The sequence below is a fragment of the Megalopta genalis genome, chromosome 12 (assembly GCF_051020955.1).
Source record: "Megalopta genalis isolate 19385.01 chromosome 12, iyMegGena1_principal, whole genome shotgun sequence".
NCBI lineage: Eukaryota > Metazoa > Arthropoda > Insecta > Hymenoptera > Halictidae > Megalopta > Megalopta genalis.
This window is the reverse complement of record NC_135024.1, coordinates 10,866,270-10,893,887: the sequence shown is the minus strand read 5'-3', so window position 1 is coordinate 10,893,887 and position 27,618 is coordinate 10,866,270. Positions and strand designations below refer to the sequence as shown.

At 34.2% G+C, this 27,618-nt stretch overlaps 1 protein-coding gene and 1 long non-coding RNA gene across 11 annotated transcripts in view; one reads left to right on the top strand and one right to left on the bottom strand.

Moving 5' to 3' along the window:
* Dpp10 (Dipeptidyl peptidase 10) overlaps positions 1-27,618 on the bottom strand; it is a 51,103-nt gene that overhangs the window by 3,925 nt on the left and 19,560 nt on the right. For 9 of the 10 annotated variants that reach the window (XM_033474949.2, XM_033474952.2, XM_033474950.2 and 6 more), the window contains 10 exons: positions 26,969-27,096; positions 25,323-25,534; positions 22,958-23,121; positions 19,802-19,905; positions 17,245-17,365; positions 16,356-16,591; positions 15,231-15,529; positions 14,083-14,252; positions 12,748-12,890; positions 10,854-11,048 (listed from right to left, as the gene is read on the bottom strand). In XM_033474949.2, the coding sequence (XP_033330840.1) occupies positions 10,854-11,048; positions 12,748-12,890; positions 14,083-14,252; positions 15,231-15,529; positions 16,356-16,591; positions 17,245-17,365; positions 19,802-19,905; positions 22,958-23,121; positions 25,323-25,534; positions 26,969-27,096 (1,772 nt within the window). Of the gene's footprint in view, positions 1-8,130; positions 8,245-10,853; positions 11,049-12,747; positions 12,891-14,082; positions 14,253-15,230; positions 15,530-16,355; positions 16,592-17,244; positions 17,366-19,801; positions 19,906-22,957; positions 23,122-25,322; positions 25,535-26,968; positions 27,097-27,618 lie in introns of all 10 variants that reach the window. The other variant, XR_013034613.1, reaches the window with a different exon arrangement.
* LOC117222920 (uncharacterized) lies at positions 2,433-8,437 on the top strand. Its single transcript, XR_013034614.1, has 3 exons — positions 2,433-2,679; positions 2,766-2,834; positions 2,944-8,437. It is a non-coding gene; the product is annotated as an uncharacterized LOC117222920 (long non-coding RNA).

Below are 27,618 nucleotides of genomic sequence, written 5' to 3'. Positions count from 1 at the left end.
CTGTTAACTCTCTAGCTGAAAGCAGATAAATTCTGAAACAATGCTTCTGGCTTCCTAAAAACATGAATAAATGTAAAACAGGAAGGATTGAAGACAATATAGTAAACTCTCCCTAGAATGCCAAATTTCGGGTTGCCGTGGATTTCCCTGTGCTAGTCTACGCCTATGTGATTTATTGCTACGTCGATGCTAAGGTTCGACGGAGTCGGTCAAGCGTGTAATGCGACACACGACGCGGCCCCTCTCACTCAAATTGCCCGAAGACAACACAAAATGATCTGTTTCGATGCGAGTCAGATACAAAACCGCGGAACTACAAGGTACGTGACCAATTGCAACAACCGTTGATCCTACACATTCTCCGTCGAACGCGTAGGCTTGTTCCACCGAATCTCCGTCGAATCGAGGCATGTGGCCTCCGAATTGCCGTCGAATCGATGCATGTGGCCTCCAAATTACTGTCGAACGTAGGCCCGAATAGCATAACTCCATTGATATTTTCTTTTATCCTACTTTGACGTTGCCTTTAATATCTTAATAATGAATAAATATGGTTCAAAGCATGTCGTGTTTGGTCTCATTTTAATTGGAAGAATCTGACCAATATATTAAAAAAATATATATCATGTATAAGAAATTAGAAATTAAGGCATCGTTTTTATTCTAGCACTATTGTGAATTTGTATTAATGTACACTGATGTGCTGACCGTTGGTTTTGTTTCCCAACTGCCCTGAGTTTCGTTCTCTCTCTCTTTCTCTCACTCACACACACACACACACACACACACACATACGCGCGCGAGATGTCGGCACTATAAAGGCGATCCGCGAGGCTTGAAGAATTGCGACTTAGTGTCCTCCAATTACCGTTTTCAATTCCGAGCTCCACCTTCTAGAGAGAATTTATCGTATTTTGGAGAATTTAACCCCTTAACTTACGATTTACGTTCGAGAATTTTGGGTCGAAAACGTAACAAACTCGCGTAGCCTTCGAGCCATTCGCATTACCCATGAGCCCAAGCATTGGGCTATTTTCGAAAACATATTGACCCAACAGCATCAAAATTAAGACCGTCAAAACCTTGTAGGGTTCGCCAAAAAAAAAAAAAACGTAGAGAAACAACGTGGGAGTGTAAGAAGTGCGAAGTTCCCTTACATCTACCAGAATGTTTCGAATTGTATCACACCATTGCAGATTATTAATTTTGTATTACTGATTTTTGTATAAATAAACTTTTTGTAGTACTTGCATCTACCACAATTATTGCATCAGGTTGTAATTACTTATCAAATATTTCACAAATATTTATAATTTTAAAAGGGCGCCGCCGCTAATATTTATAATATATTTGGCCCAATCATCGTACTACGGGCTGTGCCCGTAATATTCACTTTTGGCCTGATCATCGTACTACGGGCTATGCCCGTAGTTGTAGGTTTAACACGTTCGCGACGGGGCCTGAATTCACTGGCCGCACCGTGGGGCGGGCTTGTCTTTCGTGCTCGATCCCATCGGGCGGGCTGAGCCCCCGGTAGTACACGAACCATTGCCGCGTTATAGCAATTGACACGTTTGCATTGGGCCTGTATTTAGTGGCTCCGCCGTGGGATGGCGCTGTTTTTCGCACTTTCTCCCATCTGACGACGCTGATTTGAAATAAATCATATGCTACGTGTTTCAACATTGTGTATCTTTTGAGAACATAAAACGATCGAAATAGAAAAACATATTTTTGTTTCTGTCGAAGCTACACCCAACTATTGTTGGTAGATCGAAAAGTATAACAAAATTAACATTCTATAATAACTTATATAGTATTTTTGCTCTGAGGTAATGTTCTATATATATCTCAATATTTAGTTGGAATACTTTTGAAGTAATCCAACGTCAGTACATATATTCTAACCTAATTCCAAATCGAATTTCAGTCAAAGATATTTGTGTATACAATGTTTTGAAGAAATTCACAAAAAGGAATAGTTCTCTTATGTTTATAAATATGTAAATAAATTTGTTAATTACAATAATCACCTTTTTATTAGATTGACACCGGCGTGTACCACCGGTGGCTCATAACGCCCGATGGGACAATTCTGTATGTACCACCGGTGGCTCATCCCGTCCCATAGGACAGACAAGAATGTACCACCGGTGGTACACCCCGTCGCGAACGTGTTAAGGGATTAATCGTGGGTTTCGATTATCATATTCGAGTGGGTTCTCGGCTGACAGTTACACGAATTTTCCTTGAAATCTAAGAAGCTTAATGTCGCGCTTGAGATTACGCCAGTCCACTGTAAACGAGCTGCGGGTTTCGACCTGCCACAGTAAAAAATTGTTATTGTTATATCCTTCGTGCCGACTCGAGGTCGCCTGCTACGTCGATATAATATATGAGTTCGGCATTCGTGAAATAATTTGTTCGGTAGTCTCAGATCAGGAAGAGTCGGGCCGCGATATTTTCGGTCAGTCATCCTAAATATTTGGATATTCGGTCGCAGATTCCTTGTATCGGCTAAGGTGAATTTTGTTTGAAAATCCGCTGCGTATATTTCGGAACATTAAATCGTGGGCCTCAGTTATCGTATTTGTGTGAGTTTTTGGCTGACCTCTTCACGAATTTTCCTTAAAATCTACCGAAGAAAGAATCAATCACGTCAACAAACATTACCAGGTGGTACGTCGTAGTCCTATCTTTATTCATCCATTATTTTTACATTGTCTTGCGATTGAATTTAATCGAATTTCGTGTTATTGTTACAGATCTTGAAATCACATGCGAGTTAGAGATCGTGAAGCAACGCGATCGGGCTTCGCCGAGGAGGTGCCGATGTAAGTATTATCTTTATCACCTCATAAAACATCTATAACCTATAATACATAATCTATTTTCACGTTTAATAGCAACTGAATTTAATCGAATTTCTTGCTATTGTTACAGATCTGTAGACTATGTGGATTGCTGAGATCGAGAGGCAACACGGTCGGGCTTCGTCAAGGAGGAAGGGATGTAAGTAGAATCTTCATCAATATGGAAATTAACGCAGCTCTCTTCTCCCACCAAGTAGTAAGTGAACATTCAGAATACTATTTCCTTTTTTATTACGTAGAAAATGTAGAAATTTTTGACGAGTACAGTGACCAAAGGATTGCCCGGCAATCCTTTGAGTGGTAATCTGTTTCCTAGTTAGGTAGGGTCTTTTTGCATGTCGTGATTTCCTGCGATTGTTTCAGGTTCTAATGATTTTATTTCGAAACTGCCAAAGAATTAATCTTATACAATACGCGATTATCATAATACGAATGTTAGAAAAATTAAGTTGGTGCATTTGCTGCATCAGTGTATCGAATAACTTTGTGTTCCGCCTAATTACATTAGAGATCACGTGCAAAAAGATGTTTCCCAGTAGGTATAAATCGTATTTTATTAAAATCCAAAATAATAGAGTTTCTTATTCGTTACGAAAATTCTTATTAAATATATTTGAAATTATTGTTACGAAATTATTATTAAATAGACACATTTTTCAATGAATTGGAAGAATCTTAACCCGAGAAACTAACGACTCTTTTTAGTTAGGATTTTCAGAGATCCGAGGTTCCATGTTTGTTGCTCGAATCCTTCTGAGTACCCAAGCGTTACTCGGGAGGGTGCGAGCAATGGCACATGGAACGGTATTTAATAATAATAGCGACTGACAATGACTAGCGTATCGTGCACGACGTAATTTTCACTTGTGTGTGTGTGGTTAGGCAGTGGATTTTACGTCGTTTTTTGAAATCGAAACTAGTTCAAATCGAATATATTCTATGTATACGATCCATGTCATGCAACGTGGATCGGTATGGAATATATGCACAGAATGCACAGAATGTTCATTTTCTATTCTTATGGGAGGAAATTAATTAATAAAAGCTCACAAGAGTCTTGATAAATTCAACTTTACCGATATGGTATTTATTCAGAAATACCATGAAGAAAGTAACTTTCGATTAGAATTTGATTAAATCGCAATGATCGCTACCATTGTCAGTCGATTTCAGGAACTAACGTATAGCTTATAACGGAAACGAATGATTATGTTGGAGTGCAGAGGCGTCCCGGGACGTTCTCCGTGTAGGAAACAGCACCTCAACGTATGAGTGAGAACCGTGGAGTGAATGTGTTGGTGTGATCGCTTTGCTATTTTTTAAATATAGCATTAGGCAGGATAGGTAACTTGCTTTCACGGAGTGTGTGAATTGTTAGGTAGGGCTGGGGCTGACTATCGTTCTCTTTTCGGGTAGATCGCGAATCGCACGATAGTCGGCCACCGGTAGGGCTCGAAGGATTCGATTCGAAGTTGATTCAAACGGTGCATGACGTTCGATAACGGCTCGAAATCGATCCTTCGAGAATTCTCTTAACTTCCGCGGTCGCGAACGCGAACGCGCGGGAATTAGGGTTTTCGAATCGAAACGATACCGGCTCCATTGCACCAGCAGGATTATCGACTTTTTTCGAGACTGTTATTTTGTCTCGGAATTCGTTGATCTTCTACTAGCTGCGGAGCACGTGTAAGGTTCTAGGTTCAGCAGGCGAATCGCCGAAGAAAAGAAGAGGCTATAAATCCCGAAGAGGCCTCTCCGACAAATTGTCGAAAGAGGCCAATTTATTGTCGTTACCCCACTTTGTCACTGTACTCGTTTGTAGAAATAGTAGTTGTAGCAGTAGTATCGTAGTTGAATATGGGCAGGTCTCGCCGCCCCAACGATCAGCGCAGAAGGGCACGTCCGCGACTTGCAATAGCGTTGCGAAATAATCACGTGTTACTTTAATTGATTTTGAGCAGAGACGAAAATTAGCATTGCCAGTAAAAAATAGTCGCGATTTCCATTGGTTTTGAAATTGATTGTTTAGAGTGTAGCGTTGCAAATGAAATAATCGCGATTTCATCTTGATTGTTGTGCACAGTAGCTTTAAAGATAGCGTTGCGAATAAATACGACCTCGCGTTGAGTTCATAAATTCTCGAGATTTTTAAAGTCCACTTTAAGCTTTCGGAAAGCAGTCTTTGGATCTCTGTTCATTGAATTAGCGTTGCGTTAACATAATCGCGTTGCAATAGATTGCTTTTCGACTTTTCAGACGCCCATGCTGCGACTGCAACAAAGGGCAGGCCTCGCCGCCCCAACAACAGTTCAGTTGGGCACGTCCGCGACTTGTCGTAGCGTTGCGAAATAATCGCACGCGTTGCTTCAGTTAATTTTGAACAGAAATCGTAGTTAGCGTTGTGTACAGTAACAGTTGTTAAGTTCGAATATAGCGTTGCGAACCAATCGCGTTTCGACTTAGCAATTCTCTTAGATTTTTCTAAGTCCACAGACTCATTCTTTTTAGAAATTAAATTAATCTTTTGGATTTCTGTTCGTTGTATTAGCGTTGCGACAAAACAATCGCGTTGCCATAGTTTGCTTTCCGACATTTCAGACGCCCATGCTGCAGCTGCAACAATGGACGAGGTCCCAACAACAGCTCGGATGGGTACATCGCGATTTTTGCATTGTAGCATCTCGAAACGAATTATCGCGGCTTGTCTTTGAATATAATCTTAATAAATAACGCTTTCATAACTAATCATACATCAACCTCTACTACGCAAATAAGGTTTTGATGTTTATAAAATAATATTTTGTTATAATTATAGATACGATATCTGTTGTGCAATCTGTTCTGAATTTTCAGGTACAAACGTTGCCTCGATGTCTCGAATTTTACCAGCTAGTATCTATTGGGTTGTTGCAAATATAATCTCGGTTTATCAAATAGGTAGAAAAACCTAAATTACTTTTGCAACAACTCAATATCACAGACTTAGAATCCGTACAGACATTATAGGCAATGCTTATAAGATTAACGTTGGAATATCCATCTGCAGAAAATATATGTATAGAACTATTGTAATATAGGTACAATCGCTAACTATGTAATTAGTAAAAATAATTGCTCAATTTCCTATAAAAATAATTACACTTTATATCGTATTTTTATAGATACATATTTCATAAATACGCTTTCCACCATTTAAATGTTCGCGCCGTATAGAGGGGTGTATTTAATATACAAAATTTTACTTTCTGAATTTTGATATGTGGTAATAACAAATTCATTTTTACAGAGTCACGATAATTGTTTACAGACTTTCGAACGTCTGTTTCCGATTCATTCATATTTTCTTTTAGCATTTTAGTTTCTTTTTAATTCTTTCAAGTTTGAGTAATAAATAAATCAATGCCTATCGACTTCCAAAATTTTTGTTATATTGTTAAAAATATTTGAAATTACATAGGTGTATGTACACTTTCGTGACCGATCGTATGTGTATAAATTACGTACATGTAGGAACCATTATTGAATCCTTCATTGAATCAGAAACCTAATATAGTAGAATGTGTGTATCATTGTTGACAAATTAAACTGTCCCCAATTTAAGAAGATGATTCAAAATTAGTCGGAATATACTCGCAGAGTGAGCACCCATGCAACAATCTATCCGTACATGTGATACCTAATAATAACATTAATATCACTGACATTTCTACACACCCTATAAGCGACTTCTTTTTCACTACGGAGACACAAACAACAATATCACAACGAGTCAGTGTCACGAACAACACAAGTAATAAAAGTAACTGCTCTACACCGATGGTAGGCTCGGCTAATTTCGATACAATTGCCAATGGCCTTGTTTTGTTAGACCTAAATGCAATTGCACCATTGATCGTAGTAAACTTTCTAATGGCATGATTAATCAAATTACCGACGTGCCTGGAACCAGCTCAAATAAAAATGCAAACAATCACAATCGGACAGCAAAGTAGGTTCAGATTCGTGGATCTACGGCAATCTAAATTTTTAACAATGCATCGTCCTACGGTGCTGAACGAAACAATAATAAAATCATCATTTTGCATACATATCGTATATTTAAATGAAGAAATGCACACTTCATACGTCGTATGTTTTGCGTATCATCTTCAGAATATATATATAGCACATCTTACAAACTCTTTATACCTTAATCAGTTAGCTATCTTTGACGACTATACTCATCACGAAGAAATGGCAATATTTTGCGTTGCGAGTATGAACCGTAAAAGCTTGCTATTTAATTTGCACTTTTAATGAAAAGTGAAGCATATTCATAAATTTCAAGATTTTCTGAATATTTGGTGGCCAAAACGAAATAAAACGATCAAATACAAAAATATAAATAATATTATTATCGCTTAATTCTTGCGACACATTTTAGGCAGATATTTTTCAAAGAGGTTGCAACACAGCTAATTGGTTAAATACGAGTTATTAACGAAAAACATTGACCAATGAGAGGCGAGCTCGACTGGAGCAAGGCGGCCGAGCTCTCGCCCCTCATTGGTCAATGTTTTTCGTTTATAATTCGCAAACAAAGTCGCGGATTGCATTTGCGCTAAGGAAAAAGTTACTTCAAATGACCTCAGGAACCCCTCATTCCCTGGAAGTGCCATAATTTTGGGACACTGTGTATAAGTTTCAACAATGATGACCAGCATATAATATTTCAAGAACATTGAAATCGATAAGGTGTACAAACTTATCACATTTAAATAGATGTGTTTACAATTCGCATTGATTCTCTGAAATAGCTTTACATTAAAACGTAAATGTGCAAATAACATTTAATTACCAAACGTTGAAAGTAAACAAAATTATTCTTAAGTAGTACGAATCCCTGATTGGCCCAAATACATGTCAAAAAGTCTTTAACTTTAGAGGAAAGGAACTTTTAATAAACATCATGACACTTTACCTTAAATATCGAAAGTTCAAACAATAAATCAATAACAATCGGCGCAAGCTACGTGATTACACGCAGTTTACATTGAAAGACAAACTACCCGAGAAATGTCAGATACCATGGTAGACTCAATGACCATCGACCACACCTTTCGGCTATGAAGACATATATCAACAAATAGCTATTTTAACTATCCCTAAAAAGTGCAATATCATCTACAATAACAATTAATCTAATAACGGTACTATTCTTCAAATCTTACAGATCCACAGAGGAGTACTAAAAAAAAAGAGAAAAAATTAAACTTACATGGATCCCCTTGGTCATGACCGAATTCCTGTCAACGAGAAAGCTGACAAAGCAGCCAAAGAAGCCATCAGCGTCCAATGTGTAAATACTTATTGTAACCTACACATGGACGATCTGTTAAAAGAAATGAGAAATAAGCTAATGACGCAATGAGAAGCAGAATGCAATCATTGTTAGCCTCGCTACTCGTCAAAAATGCATCTGAGAGGGTTTTCAGTGACCTTAAAACCACTAATAATTTTATGATAAAAAGGATAGATTGGCTGGTCATAGTACGTTTTAAGATTGGCCATTTTATTAATTTCGCGTATATTCAGGGTGTCCCAAAAATGTCTCGCAATTCGGAAATGAGAGATTCTTGAGGTTATTTGAAGTAACTTTTTTCTTAGCAAAAATGCAATTTGCGGCTTTGTTTACGAGTTATTAACGAAAAGCACTGACCAATGAGAAGTGTGCTCGTCTGGCGCGAGCCAACGAGCGGTCGAAATACTGTTCAGCTCATTGGCACGGTCGCATTACGACAGCCACACTCGCCTCTCATTGGTTACTGATTTTCGTTAATAACTCGTAAACAAAGCTGCGAATTGCATTTTCGCTAAGGAAAAATTTACTTCAAATGACTTCAGGAACCTACCATTTCCAGATTGCGAGATATTCTTGGGACACCCCTTTGTGTTTAAATTCTTTCTCTTACTAGCTGCGGCAGTGGGGTAGCTAGGGGGTGCCTTCTTGCTGTATAAGGACTGCACTTTTATCGAGTTTCTTTTCTTTCCTTATTCCTGTTTCATTAAACTTTTTCTTAGCACCATATTTCTAGCTTCACCATAGATAAAAATCATTTAAGTTCGTTCTTCATAAATACATACATTAAAAGTATTAAGCAACGAACTTTTCTTTTATATTTCGGTAACTTCTGGCCGATTTTTGTAAAACGCGCCCAACACAAGTTTGAAAACTTTAAAAACTTAATTTTGAAAAAATGTCGAGATCCTAACTTGAATAGTTTATCGTGCTTTCGTACTTAACACGTTCACGACACATCTCGTAATTTACGTAAAAAATAGATAAAATACATTGATCGCACGTTGTCTTTCTTTACAATCATTATACATCGCATAATATCTAGAGTACCCACAACTTCGTGTTCCAAAATTATTTGAATATTTCGTCAAGATATATTGCATTCAATCAGAAGATAAACGACGAAAGAAATAATGGTCGCAAACGTGAGGCCGCTACACAAATATGTTTTTTTTTTTAACACAAAACGACTCTATCAACTTTCCCAAATGCAATGGTATATTTTTCGTAAACGCTGTAAATGCTTAAAAATATTTAAATAATATTTGTAGCAAGCAGAGTACCATGCGAAACAGCGAACAATGACACCACTTTTAATTGACCTTTGCCCGCGTAACATTATTTTATCACCAAGGAAACACAGTAGAGACTCCTTTATCCGAACATTTACTTTTACAATATTCTGGTATCAAAACCATCATTACCCAATCATTATATTATTTAGATACATTATCGCCTAGTAGAGAACTTGAATAAAATTTTTAGATAACAGAATATTTTGATATCATGATATTATAAAAATAAACCTTCGGATAACAGAGTCTCTACTGTATAAGGTGTTATTTACAAAGAAAATGGAGCTGTGCAAAAGTAGCTCTGCCTACACCGATTGATACTTTCCTACTTATTAAAAAAACTTCAGGTGTAACTTACCCTACAAAACATTTTCTACTTGTAACAACATTTTGAACATCCAAGCAAAGTTTATCGACTCCGTTTAATTAAGCACGATTACGAATAGTGGAGAACAAAAGTTATTCGGACACTTTTAAAACGATACAACATTTTAAAACTGGACTCAATGACTTGAATTTTTTTGAAAATGTTTCACTAGTTTACTGTGCAATGACTGAAATACTTATTTTTTAAATTTTACTATTACTTGAAATGAGAAAAAATATAAAAAAAACTCATGTTGCGTCAATTTTTTTATTTGAGCCTACAACGAAAATTTAAACTTTTTGTAAGACTCTGTAATTGACATGCATGCTGAAAATTTCATCGAAATCAGTTGACGTTTTTATGAGTTACAAACAATTAAATATCGTGAAAATTGCAGCTCTGGTTTTTGACATTTTCGACAGATAACTGTAAGAAATCTACATATTTGGAACTTTCAACATTATATAAATTATTGATATCTACAAAATATATTGTTTAAATTTTCGCTATAGGCTCACGGATAAAACAAGTTAAAAATGGAGTTAACGTAATAACAAAATTAAAAAAGAGAAGTATTTTAATCAGTTCTGTCCCCAACTGTATCTGGGGGACACAAAAATGGACAATTTAGAAGGAGGAAAAACGATTATTCGTTTTTATAGTTACCAATTGTCAACAACTATAAAAACGAGCCGCAAGGCTCGGATAATCGTATCTCCTCTTTTAAAATTGTGCATTTTTCTGCAGAATTTGAGCGGTAATTAGGAAGAATTTACTGCACTCTGCATAATTACAGTATCAGTAGTTCTGAAATGCATTAATCTGCATTCGTCGAGTCTTTGAAGAGAACTGTAGAACAATTGTACAATGTGAACAAAATTAATATTTATATCGCTAGGGCATAACGAATATTTACGTGTAAAACGGTTGTATTACTGTCTTGAATGAAAAAAAGAAATCAACAAATATACAATACTTACTCGGTAACTTCCAGTTGGTCAGCAACTTCTACGGAACCAAGTCTATAGTACACTTCGTGCAAAAACTTGTAACCTTGGCCTCCGCTGCCTCTACCATCGATCTGGGCGACGATCACATTTTTCCTACTAGCCAGGAATGTGTTCCAGTCTATTTTGAACATTTCCGTTACTAATTGCGTTCCAGGTGCACCGTATCTATATGACACATACAATATCACATATAAGAAGATTATTCGATTAGACTAAGGACAGGACGAAAATTTTCGTCCTTTTTTATATTATACCACTAAAACGAAGGAAAGAGAATTCTATCAGTTTTGTAATCTTTTATCATAAGAGTTAAATTCTGCATTAAAATTCACAGCTTATGATGTGCATTATCATTAGACTGCTGATTTTATGGATTTATGACAAAAATGAATAGATCAAATATACAATTGTAAGGTCATTGGAAGAATATAAGAATATTGTGACATTATTTTTGACTTACTATAATTATTAAAAGAAAAGGCACATTTTCATTTAATTTGTGTCTTTTACGATTAACTTAAACAATTTTTATTTTACATAAAGTTCCGCAGTCTAATAATTATAATGTCATATAACAAAATTATTCCTTGTAACCTAATTTTAACGTATTCTATACTGGCGATGATTTTATAAACTGTTTAATAGATTGTTTAATGGGTCTAATTATTTAAATCGTATATCAAATCGTTCTCGGTAACATATTTAAGTTTCTGTCAGTGAAATAACAATAATTGAAAACACTGTTGATAGATCGATAAAGTGATAATAAAACAACTGTCACCAACTTATTTGATTATCAAATCTTTCTTAACATAATTCTTTGAAAAGTATTTTATGTCGATATTACACGCCTATTATACAAGTATTATAAAAGATAGGTATGTAGAAGGAAATAGTTTGAAGTTATATATACTTTATCTTTAGCAAACATGTCGGTTGCGACATCGTTAATGAATTATTCACAAAAAACGAGGATCAATCAGTAGGGCAATTTCATTAATCTATATTATTATGAATTCTAATTTATTATGAATTTTAGTATATTTTCAGTTTTAATATATTATAAATAAATTAATAATAATATAAAATATTGATTATAATATATTATGAATTAATTAATAATATCATAATGTATTAGTTATAATATATTATCAATTAATTAATAATATCATAATGTATTAGTTATAATATATTATCAATTAATTAATAATACAATATATTATGAATTATGATGTTGATATCAGTAAAAATCATTCTATTTAAAGAGGTACGTCTATTGAATATTATAAAAAAAAAAATCATTACATGGATCTCTTAAAATATTGTAACTTGGACCTGGCTTGTTTTTTTCTGGTGGAGCCATAAAGGGAGGTAATAAAAAAGATAGTTTAGCATTATATTCTAACCGTATTGCAATCTTCATGAAAACTTGAAAATGTTGTTCGAGTCGCTTATTGTTAGAGCCGATTAAAAAAAATACGTGCATATCTCCATAAAACTGCACTATAACGCAATATTTCTAAGCTTATTAAATGCAAAGATATAATAATTAATACGAAAAGAAAAGAGAGTACTCTATTAAAATGGAAATAAGCAAAGTCAATTTTCACTGCAATAAATTAAAAATGTTATACAAGTATAATACACGGTTTTGGTCTTATAGATCCGAAACATCATGGAAGGATTGAGTTATAATAAGTAAATATACTTGCTCAATATATTTGGAAAATTGTACATATTTATAAATGATTTGCATAGCGAAATGAAATGGCCATTTCTAATTCTACAAAGAAAAAGAGGACTTAGCCAATCAATATCATAATAATGCATCGAATAAAGATCGAAAATTTAAAGCTGTACTTACACTTGCACGACTAAAGGGTACCTCGTGATTTCATCTTCTCTCAAACCAGGCGGCAAATGTAGTCTCACTTGTGCGTTGTACCCGCCACTCATTTGTACAGGGAACGTTTTTACTTGCGGTAGTGCGAGATTAGCAACTCTTTCCTAAACAAATTGTTTGTACAAATATTAGAATCCATAGAATAAACACAATTAAAAGAAATATTTCATATCTGAAAAAGTTCGCGCGATTTTCTATTAATAGTAAAAATAACAACGTTCTTAATGTATTCGCGAAGATAAAATATAATAAACATTATCATTGATAATTTTATTTGCCACTCTGTTAGTATATGCTACTTTGACTCCATTTTTTGTAGCACAGTGGAACTTCGATTATTCGAATTTATCAGAGAAACACTAGTGTTCGAATAAAAACATAGTTAATTAATTAAACTCCTACATTAAATCTTTACTGATTTTAATATTTGTTTTTATTTATAACTGGACTGCAAATTTTATGCAGTTTACATTGTTATTTGGCTTACATTTCTTACAAATAATTTATTAGACAACTTTTTCCTATATAAAAACCGCAGTCTACTAACAAACGATTTTGCAAACAGGCGCATCAATAACGATAACAAGACAAAAACAGCAATTACTTTATACTTTATAAGTAAAATTCAGGATATTCACTCTAGCTTAAAGTACGAGCTTATGAAAGGCTGAGAAAGAATAAGAAATACTAAACAAAATAATACATTCTGACAATATTCAGATTACGCATCATTTCTGTGTGAAATCTTCGCATGAACTCTCTCGCACGAAATATTTCAAGTATTACTGAATAGAAACAAGTAATATACAGGATGTTCACGCTATTACTAGCTAGCGATTTTTTCGAAAACTATTGTGATTAGAAAATGGTGAGAGAGGGAAAAGTTTGATAGCTTTTAATAGTGTGTTTACAAATCTTTCTTCCTGATATGAAATTGTACGTTTGTACAACGTAACCAAGTGTCTCTCATTTTCAATCTTTTGTGCCCTCAAAGATCATCATATAGTACACGGATGAACTCGTGACACACGCTTTCAAATGACATAAAAAAGTATATGGAATTTCATTAAAAAATTGAAGATCTCCTTCATTTCTCGAAAAATATTGCAAAATTGATATGCACTGTCTTATTGACCATAAAAAACTATAAAACTTTTTCCTCTGTCATTTTTTCTAATCACAATAGTTTTCGAAAAAATCGCTGGCAAATAATGGCGCGAACATCCTGTATAAAATAAGAACAAGCAATAAATAAAAATGGAGCAAGTAATAGTGTGAAAGAAAAATGTGTCTTACACGTAATTGCGTATTGTTCTGCAAGACGTAGATGAGCCGTGGCATAGGTAGTTCAGTTTTGTACAATGCAACAGTTGGTATACTGGGCCCATAACACTCTAAAATAAAATAGTTCGTACTTCCCCGTGGAAAAATAGCATTATGGTATTGACACGGTTCTTCATTAAATGCTAGGAAAAGGAAAGAACTTGTATTAGCAGAAAGCAGTAAGCAACATATCGTAGAACATATTAGAAAAATATTCTTCGACGAATTCGTGAAAAAAAACTATGAATTTCATTCACAATTTTAGACAAACAATAATAATTGACATAAATAATTAACGGTAGACAAATAGTGATCATCGGGAAAATCCATGTTCGTTCTTTTTTTGTAACCATCCACTTAGTAGTCTGGCAAATTCGTACACATAAACAATCTTTGATAAAATCAGTGGACGTATTTTAAAATGGAATAACTTCATTCGAATTGAACTAAATGGCTTCAACGTTTCGAAGGATATTAAAAGGACTAGTTCACTAGACAATGTCTAGAAAAGCTTTTGTGAAAATTGTAATACGTTTCTCAACTTTTTGTCCATCAGCTTATAACGAAAATTTCATCGAATTTGATTATTATTTTTATCATCTAGAACACTCTAAAGAATCAGTCATCGTCAGTTGTCACTCCTTTATTTCAAGGTTGTTGTTCAAAAAACATTTCCAATTTAGCAATGTTATTTTTATGAAGAATGATGGATTACTGATTTGTTATGTTGCCATTTGTGCTCGACAAGTGATGTTATAATTAGTTCATTAAATATTTGTTGCTATTAAAGGGAGTTATTAGTTTCACCTACCTCAAAAATCCAACATACTATTCATTAATTATCACTAGACTGCGGATCTTTATGCAAAATAAAAATTTGTTGCATCTGTTGCAACAAACAAGAGCAACTTAGAAGATTTATTCTTTGTTTAATCACTTTAATCGGTCGAAAATAGTATGTATCGGCTCTATTAAATGTTTATAATCTTTCTACTGTTTTCAATCACTGGTATTCATATTTATCATGAACACATAAAATCCGCAGTCCAGTTATCACAATAGTATTTAAAATCTGATCTAACGCATGAATTACCAAAATTAATCTAGGCTTTAATACTCACTTGGAGGTACATATGGTTTCGGTTTTTGTTTCTTCGTAGGTTTTTCCTTCGCCTTTTCTCGGTCCGAGTGTTGCGCGTTCTCTCGTGTCTCATAATGATCGCGTATATAATTATTATCGGTAGACGTGCTATGATGACGAGAGAGAACTGTTTGGTGATCATTTAAATTCCCCTCCGAGGCTTCTGTACATGTGATGCAGACAGCAGGATGCAGAGACGTGCCCACATTCGGTAACACAGAACTCACGTAATAAAGGTGTCTCTGACCTGGTCGCATCGGCGGTATACCTATAAAATATCTGTACAAATAAGTTAGATTAGAGTCATCAAAATAGCTCCTATAATGTTAACATCTTTCAAATCATTTCATTGGAAAGGAAACATTAAAAAACATGAAAATAAACTTAGTAATATTATTTCTGAAGGTATTCGCGAGGAATCAATTCTAGTTTATAATAAAATTACCTTCGTATTTGCAGCTAAACGAAATTTTGCGTGAGAACACGAATTTTTCAACTTGCGTTAAGAATAATCAGTAAATTTTATATTCAATTATTCTATTTATTTCTCATCTAATGTAACTTCTCAATGTTATTTGAAAGTCAACTTTTCATATTATAATCTACTCTTAAAATCTATTTTTTGCAGATTCTTATTCTACAGGAGAAAGTAAATATTTTGTCTCGATTATATTTTCAACAGATTTTACGTTAAAATGATGAAATAGATATTTATTTCAGTTTTACTACTCTCGAAGTAACTTTTTCAATTTTTGTGTGATTATTATTACATTTAATTAAATTATTATTATTATTATATTAAATTTAATTATAAACTAAATTTTGTATTGAATTATTAAATTATAATTATTATCAATAATAATTTCATTTCGTTATGGAATATTTTTCTATAGTGTATCACTAAAGATTCTAAAAAAAGTTGCAGAATTTGGCTTTGCTCTTAAATTACAAAGTCGAATTATTCTAATTGTCGCGATTAACATTACAAAATAATACGCGTAGAAATTCCATCACCAATTAGGTATGGTAAACATATTATGAGTAAAAAATTGTAGTAGAACCAAATCAAAAATTATTCTGCATAAGAGAAGAAGACAAAACTTACATAGTATTGTTCACTTGATCCCATGCCACTATTTGGGTGACTTCGAATTTCCCATGCGTAAGAGGAATAGTCAACTTTCGATCAACATTCACCCAAACAATGTGTTTATAATAACCAGATGGACCATCCTTAACCGGACTTATTGCAATATAACTGCTTCCATTTGCTGAGAAAATAGGTGCTTCTGGAGGGGTGTCCACCCATCCACGATCTTCAGATACTATCCTTTGTATCTCCTGAATGAAATCGTAATATTAGCTGGTCGCACAACGATCTGTCTCTCTTTTAACCCCTTAACGGATATGATAGCCAGAAAAATAAGCTAGATTTTAAGCTAAAAGAGTGGGGATAGTTAATGTGGCGCGGCGTGGCACGTGTGTAGAAACACTCGTTGTGCCTCCCACTCCGCCGTATAGAGCGAATCGATGCGTCATGTTACCTACCCCCGCTCCTTCCGATTGAAATCTAGCTTATTTTTCTGGCTGACATGATTCTGGGCACACTAAATCAACAAAGAACGTTTTCAACCCTTTGAAGAAGTGCGTCAGCATTATAGTCATAGATATGCTAAATATTCGAATATTTTTTAAAAGACAATAACTTTTTTTAAAGTAAAACCAAAAGATTAACATTTTTTTAAGATATTAAAAGGATTATATTAGACCATGTTGTGGAAAAATAAAAAAGGAAAAATTAATTTACTCACATTTTGACATATATATACGACGATTAAAAGATATAAAAAAGACATATTGTATTGTATACAAGAATGTTTTTTACAATATTGAAAATTAATTTACAGTTTCGGAATGACGCGTATAGATAAAAATATTTGTGCGTTCAGGGGGTTAAATGATGCTCCGTTAAATAATAGTAACTTGTAACGCACCTGACAACGCCACATTGGACTTTGGCATCTAGTTACAACCGAGAGGTTCTGAGCACGTGTTAACCACGTTATGCACACCTCCGTTGAAGATACCCAAGAAGCCGAAGTAAAGTAATGTTCTCTGTTGATAGACAGAAATCGTTTACAGCCTAAATTGATATATCTGTACATATATAAATATATTTAAGTAGAGCCTTCCGTATCCGAACTAGCAGCAGAGCATTAAAGATTTTCAACATTAACATGTTAAGGACCCAATATCAATCACTAAAGTTCCTACAATATCAAAGCAATTTAAATTTAAATTAATTGACAGAAACTAGATGGACGAATAATAATATTTCAACTCATACTGCTTGATAGTATCAGAAACATTGATCTCTTTGATTTAATTAATTCTACTGGGAATAATGTTTACGAATCTGGTAAAAGAATAAAATTATTAAGGAGACACCGTATTTGGAAACCAAAACCTAACTTGAATGTTAGAACATTTGGAAACGGTAGGTTCTACTTCATTCTCATTTTTATGCCTACTAACTATAGCGACACATGCACAATTCAAATCGTTGATGAAACAGTTTCATTTGTAAGTAATAATTTTTTGATATGTATTCGTATACACATAAATAAAATTCAATATTTTATTAAAATATATAATAAACTGAATTTTAATCTTCATAAATTTTATTTATTGTATATGTTCTATTACTAGCATTTGTTTACCATTAAACGACTGTATACAAGATTCAGAAAGCAAGATAGATACACTATAATGCATTGCTCAAGATTGATCAAATTATCATTAAAGTGCGTAGTCTTTAATCTACAGGGTGTTACAGAATTCAGTGAAATTCTTGTAACATCGATAAGTCGTACGTTCATTTATCGAGTTTTGATTAAGTAAAGTTTTAGTGTTACGTTTAATTGTGTTTATATGTCCTCTTAAAACGCACGAAACTATCACGTTAATTGATACTAATCGATTAAGATGATCAGATGGTCAGATTTCAGAGGAATCTGAATCAAGGAGCTGAAAGCATAATCAGCATAAATTATGCTGTTGTTAATGGATATGTATTTGTTTCCTGGTGAAACATTGTTTAAAGAAATCTTTAAATGAAAATTCAGTTTGCAGGTGTATTTTTTTAGCTTCTTTACAATTTTTTTAATAAAAATGCAATAAACATTATTAGCATAAACTTCGTTCTCTCATGGTACTTCTCTTTGGTGGATAATTACAAATTTTATCTAAAAACTGTGGTTGCAAAAAAGGAAGATTGTATTTATAGTTTTTATGATTTGTCGTGCCGGTATATTTATTTGAAATTAAAAAAATTCAATCAATTTGTTTTTAGTGGTATCTGCGGCCGTGATTGGAATCCACGAAAAAGAAAAATTTTGAAAATAGAAAAATAACAAACGCTTTGAACATAAAGTTTCGTTTGCTTCAACCTTCTTTTCGTTTTTAAACGAATCTGAAAATTAGAAAACAATGTCTTTCAGCATGATTCTAGCAATAACGATGGTCGAACCTCTGATGAAGATATATTCAAGTATTGATCTCAATCGGTACAGTAGTTTTTGAGTGAAGACGCATTTAAAATTTTGAGTCCTATAATATTTACATAGAAATAATACGTAACACTAAACGAGCTACAACTTCATTATTTTCTTGCATACGTTAATCAAATTTTCCGAGCATATTTTTAAAATACTGTGCATTCTGTCTTCTTTGATCTGTTATTCTATATACGTATACTATATACCATATCGACTACATATATATAGAATACGGTAAACTTTCTGTAATCATTTTTTCCGAATTTCTGAAGTCCCTCCAGTTTTCTATACACACATCAGTCGATCATAAAAATATAGCAGACTTTTCAAATGGAATAGCTCTTTTAAAATTGTACTAGGCGACTATTATTTTTTTTTTTTAAGATATTGGAAGGACTAGTTTACTAGTCAATGCGTAAGAACATTTTTTCAAAAATTGCAATTGATTGGAGTGAAAAGAAAAATTTTTAAATTATGCTCTTTGACTTTCTTTGGTCACAATGAAAATTTAAAGGACACGTTTTGTAAATATTATACCACTTTGTAAATGTTACACCGTTTTAAAAACTTGGCTACACTTTTATGTTCGACTATATTCACGCTTATTATTTTTGGATCTGGAAAAACATTAAGAAATTGTCTTCTAGCTTCGTTTAAACGATCTTCAAAATAATGTCTATTGACTGCAATAATTTCGTATACGCGGTAAATAAATGACTACTCAACTTCCGCTAACTATTCTTCTACTATTTGTCTACTGCGATAACTACGCATGCAGTATAATCTTTCATCGCATGTATTCGAGCATTGTTTATGGTTCGTCATAAACTTTCCTTTCAATGTTCTCCAGAAGAAGAAATCTTGAAAAAAAAACTCATGACGTGAAAGCTCAACGAAATTCAAATATTTTCGGCTATACTACTTTTAGTCATGCAGATGTAGAAAGGGGCAAATTTATTGAACCTTGTACTCTAAAATTCATTTTTAAACTCACACATGCTCGATGATAGGTGGCGGTTTCACTACCTTCGTATGAATATTCTTTGGATCTGCCAAATCTGCTACGTAGAGTCGCGCCACAGGATTCGGAGTTCCTGGCTATAAAATTGAAATAATATCTAATTGTATTTCTCAGTTTCTAGTAAGTCTGGCTTCTCTCTCTCTCTCTCTCTCTCTCTCTCTCTCTCTCTCTCTCTTTCATCTACACTATAAACATGGTAGCCGAAAAAATAAGCTAGATTTCAAACCGAAGGAATGAAGGTAGATAACGTGACGCCGGCGATGGTATAAAAACATTCGTTATACCCCCACTCCGCTGCACTGTGTCAATCAACGCGTCAAGTTACTTACCCCTACTCCTTCGGTTTGAAATCTAGGTTATTTTTCTGGTTACCATAACTGTATGGTACATATGCATGTATTCTACGTGAAAATGCGTTACATGCATATATACTTTCTAATTATAAATATCATCCTTGTGTCGCAGTTGTAAACAATCGTTGATAATTTTCAGTTCAAATTTTCTAAAAAACTGAAATACATAGTTGTTACATTACAGTGTTCCGTATAATGCATTAGAACATTTAGTTCCAAGGTGCAAATAGAACGTTAAGAAAGAAATAGTTATGTAATTATAAACTTCGTTGTAATTACAATCGGGCAAATATACCATCTTTTCTTAACTGAATTTCTGACATAAGATATAATAAATTGTTTCTATTTGATATGTTATGATCAACATTAGCTAGCACTAAAAAATGCATATCATTGTTTCCCAAATTGGTGATTTTTGTATTTCTGTTACTAGGTAGAGAGAATTAAATTTGCCTTTTCTCATTGAAACAATGACATCGTTATATATTTTATCATCGCATCATGAATTGTCTTGTTCAACGCTATTTATTTATCAAGTTTAACTATAATTTTCGTAAAATGTTTAACTGTAATTTAATTCTTATTAAATAATACGGTAATAGCTAATCCAGAATCCAATTAGCTGTGATTGTAAGGAATTGTAGGAAATGGGGTAAAAGAACGATACGTTTCCCCACTATGTCAATATCTCAAGGATCAATTAAAGTGGGGGCGGTCGATCCATGGGATACGGTGATACTGTCCAGACGCAATGTCATCCGTCAGTGTCACCGATATTCCCAGCTGACTCTGAAGTTGTAGCAAGAAAAGAGCACTTAAAACGAAGATACTTCTCTCCATCAGCTTTACCATAAAAACCAACGGTGTTGTTAGGGTAAAAGCCGACACGTGACAGAACGATCCTCCCAAAAAATGGAGTTATAGTACTCAAAAAGCTATTAACGCAACTATAACGAACAATATGTTTCTTTTTTTATTGAAGTTAGAACAAAATATTAAAAGACAAAGATAAATGATTTAAAGCGAGCTAGGTATTTTTCTTTAAGTTCAATAATGTATTTTTGAAATATGTCCTCTTATTATGTGCATTAACTCCACTTATGGAGTGAAAAAATATTAGTTAAGTGTATGAAAAAGGATGTCACAATCTTTCTTCTATGAAATTACTTTAAGGAATAATTATTTCGGTTATGAAAATGTCTCGAAAGGCGTTCGAGCGTTTTATTAATGACGATATTTTTTCACATACATTAAGAATATTTTTCAATCTTCTTTACATGTTTTTACGTAGAATAACAAAAAGATCGCATGAATGCAAAAAGAGACAGATTTTCATTTAAAAAAATGGTTCAACTCTAAAATGTACATGCATAATTGTTCTTACGAAAAAGATATGGCTGTGAATACGTAGCCCATTTTAATTTATTTATGAGTTATTAACGAAAAACAGTAACCAATGAGAGGCGAGATCAAGTGGCGCGAGGCGGTCGCGCCAATGAGCGGAACAGGTTGGCTTAGTGGCTTGACCGCTGTTCCGTCACGTAGAACCTCCCACAGACCTCTCTCGTGAAGGGTTTATGGCACGGACAAGCGTGGGTCATCTGAGGAGACGGAGACCTTTTTTGGCAGCTGCCGAACATCCGGGCAGTGTCTCCGTCTTTTCTAATGATCGCGACGTGTCGTAAATCCAAAAGGCCCGAAGAAACCTCCCTCAATAACACTTGAGATTTTTGAACGCGTCTTGGGAAAGTTAGTCCCAACCGTCGCGGGGATGACATCTCAAGGCCCAGAGGACCTCCCCAACCACGCAATTACGTATCGCACCCCTCTTCAAGACAAGGCCCGTGCAGGACGGTACGAGAGGGTGGTGACGAAACGTTCGGAGGACGCTGATTGGGAAATCGTAATTTTCGAGAAAACCAATCAGTGCATCCCGGCATGGAGGTGGAGGTTCCTTCAAGAATCTCAAGTGGGGAAAAGGGTATAAAAAACGCGAGCAGTCGAGGCGAGTCAGTGGTTCAGTAGTTTTCAAGCAGTATTATTATTCTTACAGTCGCCTTCAAAAACATATATTCTCGATCCGGAGTCTCACTCGTGCGTCAAACAGTCTCAATCGTTCGGAGACTCACTCGTCGCAACCGGAGACTCATTCGACTCGGGAACTTAATCGCTAATTCATTCGAAATCGGTCAATCGGACCGATAACCGTTACAAAACCGACGCGTCTTCAAACAAGTGAAGCCCGGGCCTTACAACCCCGGTAGGGTTGACGTTCGATCCCCGCGCGTCAAAAAGGCGTCGTAAAAGCACGGCGCTACAACCGCTTTACGCTAGCTGAAGTCTCATTGGTTCGTGTTTTTCGTTAATAACTCGTAAACAAAGCCGTGGATTGCATTTGCGCTAAGGAAAAAGTTACTTCAAATGACCTCAGGAACCCCTCATTTCCCGATTTTGAGTAACTTTTGACCCACATAAAAATTTCCCTCAAAGTTCTTTAACGGACCTCATCTCTCAAAAATCATATTTGTCTTAGAAACTGGCACTTGTAACTTTGTAAATTTGAAACGAGTATGTCGTTGTATAAAAATGTCTGTATCTGTTGGCTGCGTGCTAGACGCTTTCGTGTACATTATCGGGGAACGCGAGAAATATAATAGTATTTGAATAATATGAATCTAGATTAGTTAGTAATAACGTATTAAGAAACAACAATACTGGAACAACATCATAGTCGCAAATATTCTAAAAATCGAAAAATGTAAGAATAAAGCACTACCTTCGGATAACGAAGAGATCGTATTTTCGGATAAAGAACCTTATTCTCTTCTCCAAACCACGATATGTGCATCTCCTCAACGAGCGAATCATTAAAAGATGCATACAACATCATATGACCATCTGGCGACATCCAGATAGCCTCTGCGCAGAGCAATATTTCCTCTAGGTTGGACAAAAGTAATGAACCAGTTAGCTGTTGGAATCACTTTAAAAAGTGGGTTAAAAAGTTAATGTAATTACATACTGTATATGCTTGATTTTCTTCATATTTTGTTTAAATATAAAACTTGTATAAAATATATATCTTAATAAAGAATATCAAACTATACATCCTTCTTAATCAGTTAGCTGTTTTTGATGAGTATACTCGTCATTAAGAAATGACAAGATTTTGTTATGATAAGTGTACTCGTCAAAAACAGCCAACTGATTAATATAATGCATACTCTATCAATAATATACAGTATAGAGGTACAAGTATACTATGAACAATACGACTTAATCGATTCGAATATTTTACTTGTTTTAAATAATCTGATGAAATATCAAACAGGAAAACATTGTCTCGTGTGAAGGGGGAAATGTTATAATTAAACAGTTTCTATGCACTTATGACAAAAATATTAACGTCAAACACCAAATGACAAGAGCATCAAAAGAGCATAAGAACGTAGCCATATTAGTTTGAAATGGCTAAATATATTGAGAGGAACAAAGCATTGCTATCCAGCACCTATTTACTTCTCTTTTTTAAATTAATGAGAATAACATTTATTTTGCAAAGATATCAGAAGTCTAGTTATGATAAACGAAAAATTTTTCTCGAAATCATAATTTTCGCTATTTCAGTTCCATTGATAATTTTATAAATGCGGGTATACATATTTCTTGAGAAATATAACCTTGGGAAAAGCTTTTTGTTTGTCATTTCATTTGCAGCTTCAAACTAAAAAATGTTTTACTTTGACATTTGTTTCACAAAAAGAGCGTTAATGAAAAATGTGAAGAAAGAAAGAATCTGAAACCAGCAAAGTATTCAAATTGGCCAAGTTATTTTGTTCAGCTTGTATATTGCATATAATATAGTATGTATACAGGGTGTTCCGCAATTATTATAACAGCCGAAAATGAGGGGTAGCTGAGGTCATTTGAAGTAACTTTTTCCTTTGCGAAAATGCAATCTGCGGCTTTGTTTACGAGTTATTAACGGAAAACACTGACCAATGAGAGGTGACGGCGCGAAGTTCGAGAGCCCGCAGCACGAGACTTTGACAGATGGTCGGGACGGACTCGAGCCGCGTTCGAAGTATTGAACAAATCACGAAGCGAGAACTTTCCGGATTTTTTTTACTACGTAATGGTGATATTTTTAAGAAAAACGCTGTTCACCTTTACTTTAGAACGTCTGAAGAATATTTACTAATTTTTCGGACCCGAAATGGTAAGTAATTTAACCGTGACGGCCGTTTTAATTTTCTAGTGTGCATGACACCTTGTGTGTAACATGAAATTTTTAAGCAAGGTGTACAGTGAAAATTAACAAAGTACGTAAATGATATTTTAATTTAAATAATTCCGTGTCCGAACACAGTTCAACGAATAATTCGCAAAGGTAATTTAATAAATAATAATCGTGTTAAAGGACGTAAGGGATATGTTTGTTAGGGAAATATGAAGACCCTCGTCCCGCTCCCCGGGCGGGGCGGGTGTGTCTGGCGAGCAGATTTCCTCCACGTAAAAATAAAAAAAAAATGTTATTATATTCTTCATATTTCTCTAACAAACATATCGCTTACGTCCTTTAACACGATTATTATTTATTAAATTAGCTTTGCGAATCATTCGTTGAACTGTGTTCGGACACGGAATTATTTAAATTAAAATATCATTTACGTACTTTCTTAATCTTCACTGTACACCTTGCTTAAAAATTTCATGTTACACACAAGGTGTCATGCACACTAGAAAATTAAAACGGCCGTCACGGTTAAATTACTTACCATTTCGGGTCCGAAAAATTAGTAAATATTCTTCAGACGTTCTAAAGCAAAGGTGAACAGCGTTTTTCTTAAAAATATCACTGTTACGTAATAAAAAAAAATCCGTAAGGTTCTCGCTTCGTGATTTGTTCAATACTTCGAACACGGCTCATGACCGTCCCGACCATCTGTCAAAGCCTTGTGCTGCGGGCTCTCGAACTTCGCGCCGTCACCTCTCATTGGTCAGTGCTTCCCGTTAATAACTCGTAAACAAAGCCCCAGATTGCATTTTCGCAAAGGAAAAAGTTGCTTCAAATGACCTCAGCTACCCCTCATTTTCGGCTGCTAAAATAATTGTGGAACACCCTGTATATATAACATTACCTTCGTACAGCCAGTCAGGTAATCCATTCGACAAAATACCAGGAATTGATGTATTAGTAACTCGATAGCCTGTATTACTCATAGGACCAGTTCTATAATATATATCATAATCTTGCACCATGACAAGTCCGTGACCGCGCGGAGTCCATTTTGCTAATAAAAGATAAGGATGATCCTCCTTCTCCGGGTATGGACTTAATTTTATAATTTCCCTGCAATTATATACCAGCGATGTGTATTGCTCACAACTAATATTGCTTGCGAATATTGCGTTCAACTACATATGTATATAGCGTAGTCCACTTGATTGGAGATATAAATCCGCCATTTTACAACCGTGAAAAGATAATGCTTAGGATTTATGTAGTATCACTATTTTATGAGGCGCGCGTATTGACAGAGAATATAATTCTCTAAAAATTATTTTTGTATGGAAGATTTGAAAGTTCTTATGTCGTATACAATTATTATTTGAAAATATACAGTTTTATTTCCAGTAATAATAAAATAACTTCATCGTGATTAGTAATAATAACGTGTACGTTATTATTACTAATCATCTGTAGATCTGTAGATTGTTCTGTAGATCAATTTTTTTCTTTATGTAGACGCGGATTAAACGACCTCTTACACGGTGACCTATATTGAACAGTGTACGGTTTTCAGCACTCTGATCTCTCGCTTGTAACAGTACAATTAGGTCATGCTCCACGAAATCGGACACTTTTTAGAGTACTTAATTTTAAAGTGGTCGTATTTTTGAAAACCCTGTACGTTGAATTTTTTTCATTATATTCCTACTCATTTTTTAAATAAATCCGTCGCAATTGGACAATATAATTTCGAATATTTAAATTAATTAGAATCAGATATTTGAATGAACAAATTTTGTAATGAGTGATCTCAAATATCTGCGATCACGATTACATAAAAAATAGAAGGTCATTAAATTTGTGTAGGTATATAGTAAATTCTTAAAATTCTAAAGCATATAGTAAATTTGTTAACAGTGTATCTGCATCATGAAATAATGATACTTTATTTTGCAAAATGCTCTTCCTTGCCGTCATAAAAAATGGAAAGATTTACATATTCATATTTAAGTGGACCACCTTATACAGTGCAGGGTGTAACGAAATTGTATATTGTAACTACCATAGCGTGATTCTACACTCTCGGTTTAGTGGAAATTGCTAAACTTGTTAAAGTTTGCTTCCTGCAACTTTTTCATCTGGGTCTATACAGAAATTTTGGAAAATGCACAGTTGCATAAAAATCGATTGATGCAAAAGCAAGTGACGGGTATCGAAGAATGTAAAAATCTTTAATTTTTGGAAATAAATCTCATGTGAGATCCAAAAACAAATCTTTAGTGTAGTACACGTGTGGGCCAACAATTGGTCTACACAATAATGTTCATTGATTTCGATGTAATTTTCAAAATGTATGAATTTAACATAAATCCACAAATCTTGTCTTTTTTCAATTTTTAGTACAGGCTCAAAACAAAAAAGCTTGTAAAAAGCAACTTTCAATATTTTCTACTGCTACTACAATTGTTACTTCGACATATTATCGTGAGATTTATACTACGTAAATTAAATAGATATCATATAGGTAAAATTTGATATGAGATCTTTACTAACCGTGTATTCACATCATAGACATTGTACTGTGCTAAATACGAGTATCGAAACAGTTTCTTCACGTTATAAGCTAGGAGCAAGTATTTACGATCCGGCGATAACAAGAACTTGGCAGGATTCAGTCTTCTCTGCACATAAAAAAGAATTCTTAATGAATCCTTTCATCGCATCAGTTATCATTTTCTTTCACTAAATTCTTGTCGTTCTGCATTTTTACGTATAGAACTATATCTTTGCATTTTCAAGTTACTTATTTTTACATTTTCAATTATTACAGATCTTTAGCACATTACATATAGCAAAGAACATCTTTATTTATGTTTATTATTCACTAAAATTTTAAAAAATGCATTGTGCTAACTTTTTATCAGACACGTAAGCTGGACAGTGGGCAGACGTGTTGTATGGAGAAAAATAATTTATAATAGTGAATTAACAACATATCAAGCAACATATTTTAATCAAATATTATTCTAGTTATACCATAAAGGTGTCGCGATAAAATGTGGTTTAAATTTCAAATTACATTTTCATTTTACATTACGTTTGTACATGTTAGATTTTTGTGCTAGATGAAATATAAATTTTTGTAACTTCACAAAGCAACTTAAACAATGTTTACTTAGAAAATGTTTTTGCTCCATTCAATA